This window comes from Helobdella robusta (assembly GCF_000326865.2).
Source record: "Helobdella robusta unplaced genomic scaffold HELROscaffold_2, whole genome shotgun sequence".
Taxonomy (NCBI): Eukaryota; Metazoa; Annelida; class Clitellata; order Rhynchobdellida; family Glossiphoniidae; genus Helobdella; species Helobdella robusta.
Window position 1 is genome coordinate 8,482,472 of NW_008704083.1, and position 6,988 is coordinate 8,489,459.

Below are 6,988 nucleotides of genomic sequence, written 5' to 3' on the forward strand. Positions count from 1 at the left end.
TCTCTTGTTCCTTTAAATTTTAAATTTAAATTAAAATCCTTTAGTAAAAAATTTACCAGATCAATTTGCTGAGTTAATTTATTGACTGAGTGGTTTTATTTTTATTGACTTTATTAGTATTAGCTAAGTTCCCTAAGTGGCTTATTGCACATAAATTGTCGACATATGATAATAAGATTTGAAGTTTAGGAATTTCCTGTTGGCTAATTTTGAACTGAATATATTTCTAATTAAGTTTTGCTGATACTGATTGTGAATATTACAGCGGCTGATTGTAGATGTTATGCTGGCTGGTTGTGAATATTAAGTTGACTGATTGTTAATACTTGTTTGCTGTCGACGATTTTGATGCAATAAGCAACTCAGCCAATAAAACCACTCAGCCAATTGGTAGACCCAGAGCGTAAACAATTTCAAATTCTTACTAGTATAATGAAGCAAGTAGAACAATTGGAGAAGCAATGCTCGAACGATGAATCTCAATTGACTGTCGAACCTCTTCCAAATAAATCCCGAACAGGAGCGGGAACACGAACAAAACAAGTACAGTACAATACAATCACAACCAACAGAACACTAACTAAGCAATCTACTAAATTATGAATTAATTATAAAACGATGTTTGTCTCTAAAATATACGAAGTAACTTTCAAAAAATTACAAATATTTAAAAAATGCGAGTGTTCTAGACAGATAAAAAACCAAATTGTTCACAATAAAAGAAGGAAAAAGATAATTTTGTTGGAATCTACGCTACATGGCTATCAGCCACCTCCAGTTTATTTTATATCCTTTGTTTTTCTTCAAAAATCAATATGTCCGCTTCTTCATCTATCTAATAGCAGAGCACGCTCACTTAATTTCGAGTTAATTTTTTGTACCGCAATTTTTAGTTTTTATCATATACTTAGAAATCGTTAATTTATTTTTTAAAATAATTCCAGCATATTAAAAGGCATAAGTTTAAAATTTAGTAAACTGTTAAAGCATCACGATAGCTTTAAAATCCATGATCCAAGCAATTAGGACAAACTAGCTCAAAATAGGGAATCAGTATTTCGAACTTCATTACAAAAGAGACTTTGAGACATTTAACGCACTTAAAACAAAACGCTTGCATTGTGTGCCATCAAACTGTTGGATGTCTCACTCACACGTTAAATATCCTGCCTCCCCCCTCTTTCCATCATTGCCAGGATGTGCTGCAAAACTGCAGCTAACCACAATTACTCATCAACAAAAAACTGATCCGAATAAATTGTTTACCATCTTCACATTCGTCATTTGTTCACACTTTCAACACTTTATACCAACGAATTAGACGTAGGAATTGGATTATAGACCATCATCATTTGTATCATTGTATTCTATATCTCAGCTTTCATCGATCACCAGTATATTTTGGAAATTTGTTCATCAATTATGGATAAATGACCAACAACGCGATAAAAAAAGGAAGCATAACCTTCATATAACTAATCAGATTCAATAACCTTGGTCAGCTGTTAAAAAACCATTTATTATTATAACACGTAAAATGAAAGATGAGTATGGAAATGAGAGCGCAAAGGCCGACCAATCAAGAATTAAAAATTTCTTTTGAGATGTGCGTGATCAGCTGCTTAAACGCGTGCTTGCAACACTTGAGAAAGACGTGGAAGTTTTTTTATTCCATTTTTATAATACCTGCAGAACTGCGCTTCTGAACATGTCGTTCTATACTTTTAATATTAATTGAACCTTCCCGCAACACACATTCACTCGCTACTTTTTTGATCAGCGTTAGGCCGGAAAACAAAGCAATCACAACTGTTTTCAGTTTTGGTAAAAATATTATGATTTTTGCTATTTGCTTCCATATATTTATGTAAAATCGGATTTCCACGCGTGACTGTAAGGAAAACCAATTGCAGAAACTATTTCGATGTTTGACACTTTCCTCGTCTCAACAGCGCTCTGAGGAAATAATAAAAAAGATGCAAGCTCATTGTAGTACATAAGAAATTTCATTTTAAAATTGGAAGCCATTTTTAATGCTCTTTTATTGTACATTTTTAGTTATTTGAAACACGTGATGGAGTTGTGAGTAGTTGATTAAGTTGCTAGATGCATGTTGGTTGACTAATAAAAAAAATATCTCATTAAATAATTTTTATTTACTCACCCAGCCCATTGTCTCACACGAGTCGACCCAGCTTGCTTGCGTCACTCAATTGTCTACCTATAAGAGAACGTCATACTGTACATACAGCTTAAATGGCTAGAAGCAGCATATAGGTAACAACAGCCCATCAGTTGCAATATCAGGTTACAACTTCATCCACAAATACTAAAAAGTAATATAGAAACAGCAACAACAACAGCAACAACAACATCAGCAGCAACAACATCAACACTACAACCACTACAATGACGATGTAATTTACATTAACAACAACAGAATCAACAATAATACTATTTAACTACTATTACTACTACTACCACACCTAATAATAATAATAATAATAATAATTATAATAATTATAATAATTATAATAATTATAATAATAATATTAATATTAATAATAATACAGTGTCAGTAAGAATCCAAAAATAACATATATATATATATATATATATATATATATATATATATATATATAGTACGAACAAACTTCAGATCAAATATTGAATAACTACATTATAAATTACTATTGCTTATCCATGCATAACAATAATTACATATTACATGAATATAGGTATAGTCTAAATTAGCATTTCATTATTAATATTTATTTATTACAAAATTGTTATTATTATTATCATTATTCTTATTATTATTTATAAGTTATAGTTATCGTTGTTTTTGTTTTAGGAAGTTTTTTATTATTTGATAGTGTTACGAGATTCGTCAGTTTGATTTTTAAGTCAATCTCAATCCCGATCAGCCAGTTATTATTTTAAGATTTTAATTATCCTTCCTAATTGAACGTTTTTATTTAAAAAATAATAATTTATTGAAATATTTAAATTTTTTTTATGAAATTTTACAAAATGGATGCCAGATACTTTATGGCTCCTTCGTTAATACTCCTACTTCTTCTTACTGAATCCTACCAGCAGAGTTCGTTTTGAAATCAGGAATATATTATTTTTTTCATTTTTTTATTTTATTTTATTAACGAATGTAATTTGAATAAATCATGTTGGCGAGTAATTATATTGTAAAAAAAAATGATCAAAAATTATAAAATAAAATTATGTTTGGGAAGTGAAGAAATAAAATAAATTTATAGATTCATGTTCGACATTTTTGGAAGTAACTGACGCTGCCTCAGTAGCTTTGACGCCTCTGAGAAGCGACAACAGCGTGAAAAGTGTGCTTCAGTGTCAGTACAACTGTATGATGGATTCGTCCTGCGTCTTCATCGCGTACAACTCCAGCTCAACTACGTGCACATACTTCAACCAGTTTGAAAGCAGGGTATCCTTCGGCGAGGCTAACAATAAAATCTACTACCTATCAAAATATAACTTGTTCTGCACCACAAGTATGCATTCAAATCATTCTTCACATTAGTATCATTGTTATAATTAAATGAAGTACGTTTCAAAGATGAATTATATTCAATTTTTTGTGACATTATTTCTTAATTATTTGTGACATTTAAACCGACACATTAAAATGATTGCAGTGAAGACGAACTTTCCAAATAACCAAACCAAATAAATTTCAGACTGTTCTGACAACAGCGCTAACAACTGGGTGTCTCAGATTCAAGACCCTCTCACGGCCAACTCACTATCTCTAGAGAGCCTCAAATACGTCACGAACGTTGTCGCGTGCGCAGAAGAGAGCTTCAGAATTGGAGTGCGAACTTTCGTTTATGACTTCATGAACGTGAAAGGTATCAACTGTTACATACTAAACAACAATGTCGCTGGTAATCCTTTTACATTTAGTGGTCAGACGTATTCCTATCAAATTTTATCCTTCCACAAGTGTGCTGTCGTCAATCCACTGCTCTTGAATACGACTGCTGCAACAACACCCTACACAACTAGCACTACCACTAGGTCTACCTCTACAAGTTCCACTACCACCACCACTACTACTACCACTACCACTACAACGACTACTACCACTACTACTACAACTACCACCACTACTACTACTACTACTACGACATCGACCACAACGAACAACTTGAGAACGACACCGACGATCCCAACCACAACATTCTTCGCAGCTGGTAAGCACATCAATTAATTAAAATTTTAAATAATATTCACATTAGTAGAAATAATTTTGAATTTTGAAACAAAAAGAGACACATCGGACACATCCCCACAACAACCATCGTCAATCATTATCTCTATTATCATCGTCATCGTCATACTTTTCAGGCACCACCACCACACCAACTGGAGTAGAAAACACACCCAATTCAGGGCTACCTCTCCTCCCAACTGTGACACAGTTTCCGATGAGTAGCACACCCCTTCCCTTTGTTCCCGCTCGAAATGGAATCTCCTTTGCCCACCTAAACGACAGAGAAATAGGTAATATATGATGACGATGACGTGGATGATGTGGATGATGACGATGGTGCTGAGGTGGAGGAAGATGAAAACGAAAACGTTGATGACAACAACGATAAAGATAACAAAACTGGAAATTATGATAACAAGAATTACAATGATGAAAATGATAACACTAATGACAATAATGATAAAAATATTAATAAACAGCTAAGTGGACAGACTACCCCTTGGCGATCAGACCCGCTTACGTGGTCTTAATCGGGCTTGGGATGGGTTGCATCTTTCTAACCGTGGTGGCCATCGTTGCCCTCTGCCAGGGAAAGTTGGGGGGCCGTGGTAGGCAAACGTGAGGAGTTATTTTTCTGATTTTTTTCATTGTTTGTTTTATGTACTTCTATTCTCAAATTTTAAGAAAAATATTCCAAATTAATCTATACCATAAAACTTTGTCAAAATCAATGAAACCAAGCAATCACAGCATTACACATATCAGACGTGTTGAAGCTATATATAGTGAGTCGTCACATGCTTAGATTAGGGATGTGCGGTTCAACAGACGTGAGCAGATGAATTATTTTTAATTTACGCTAAATTTGTTCGCATCATGTTTGTTAGGTTAGTTTAGGGGTGAATAAAATTGGCAACTACGCACGCGCAGGTACAACAAAAGTTCCAACGAGGAGAGCCTGCACACGAACGCCACGTACGACGCCGCCCTGACGAGCAACGACACCATCGACCTCGCCAACGACACAACCCTGTCAACAAGTAAAGATGAGTACATGAATCGGGGGCAACTTTGAGGAGGAGGAGAAGGATGCTGATGATGAAGAAGATGATGATGTGATGATGATGACGGTTTGGTGTCTGTTTGTTTGTAATGATGATGATGATTTTGGTGATGATATTAATGATGGCTTTAATAATGATTAAGCCGGAATGATATTTTAAAATGTAATATAAATATCGCTGTTATTATTAATTTACCATTATTATTATTATTATTAATTATTTTTATTACCGCTTTTGCTGTTAATCTCGTTTTTCGTTGCTTTTCGTTCATAAGACAACACTGAATTACTATCGAACTAGGCTTTCTGACGTTGTGAATTTTTGATTTTGTTTTTAGAAGCATTGTATTATTTTTTTTCAATAAAATATTCTAGACTTATTGATAACCACAAATAACTTTGTGGTGTTTTAGTAAATTTTTTAATTTGCTGTGTGTGTTATATCGGTAGTATTTAGATCGGTTCGGGTATCGTTAAATTTGATACAGCTGTTTAGCATGAAAAAAAATACAACACTATTTATTTTTATCCATCTTATCCACTGGCTTTCAAAACATTTTTCAATTTATTCCTTCACAAAAGCAAAGTTTTATGAAAAAATATTCTACGTTATGGTAATAAATGTGGTTTTAAGTCACAACGAAACTTTAAAACTTTTGAAACAAAATCGCAGAAACTCTTATGAAAAAAATTAAACAAAGACTTACATCATTACATTACATTATATTAAACATTACATCGACTTGCTGCTACAATTATTACATATTACAATTTGATCGAAAAAGTATTTCCACATCCATCAATGCAGCATCTATTTCGTGTCTAAACTGGGCAGTCAGTGAATTAACTTAAAGCCACCAAGTCATCCGATTAGGTGCGATAATCTTAATGGGTCATTAAATGATTTCAGTGAAATCCCAGGGGTCTGAAATGAATTGTTCGTGGACTTTAGGCCTGTGCGTTAATGTGGTCACAAAACGTTATTTCAGATTTCTTTGAAGTGATTTTTTCAGAAAATTGTAAATAATCAACAACTGCATGCTTTGTGTTGTTTGGTGGAAGTTTTTGTTGCTTCTTCACCGGAACTTTTTCAAATCGCGGGTTGATTAAAATCAGTTGATGAAAACAGACAGGAAGATTTTGGTTACTTACTTTTTTGTTACTCGATTGAGGCGATCTTTAAGTTCGAAATTTTCAATTTTAACACAAATTTAACACACACACACACCTAACCTATAACCAAACACACACACACACACTTAAACACACCCCATACACACACACACACACACAATCCTTAGCTAGTTGCCTATGTATATATTCATGATCGGGAACGACACGATGATAAATATATATATATATACATTATTATGTATATAATTCGAGCATACATACACACACGCCTCACGATCATGAACTCAACAGCTCTGTCTGAGTATTTTACGATAAACCAAATCATCAGCTATTATTATTGCTATTATTATTATTGTTGTTGTTGTTATTATTAACTGGTTTTTATTATTGTTGTTGTTGTTTTGTATTAACGCATAATTCTTAATGTTTTTCACAATGCCATTTATACTTATTCTATTATTGTTATTATTATTGTTATTAATATTATTCCGACAACGGGTTTTTGCCATCAATGGTATGATGATTGATGTGTTTGTGCG

The 6,988-nt window shown here is 33.2% G+C and overlaps 1 protein-coding gene across 1 annotated transcript; it reads left to right on the forward strand.

Moving 5' to 3' along the window:
* Window positions 1-3,033: 3,033 nt before the first annotated feature.
* HELRODRAFT_188402 (hypothetical protein) lies at window positions 3,034-5,327 on the forward strand (the record flags this gene model as incomplete). Its single annotated transcript, XM_009017702.1, has 6 exons — window positions 3,034-3,103; window positions 3,276-3,530; window positions 3,717-4,232; window positions 4,387-4,542; window positions 4,732-4,870; window positions 5,183-5,327. 6 exons carry the CDS (start codon window positions 3,034-3,036, stop codon window positions 5,325-5,327), a joined length of 1,281 nt encoding a protein of 426 aa, XP_009015950.1.
* Window positions 5,328-6,988: the final 1,661 nt, after the last annotated feature.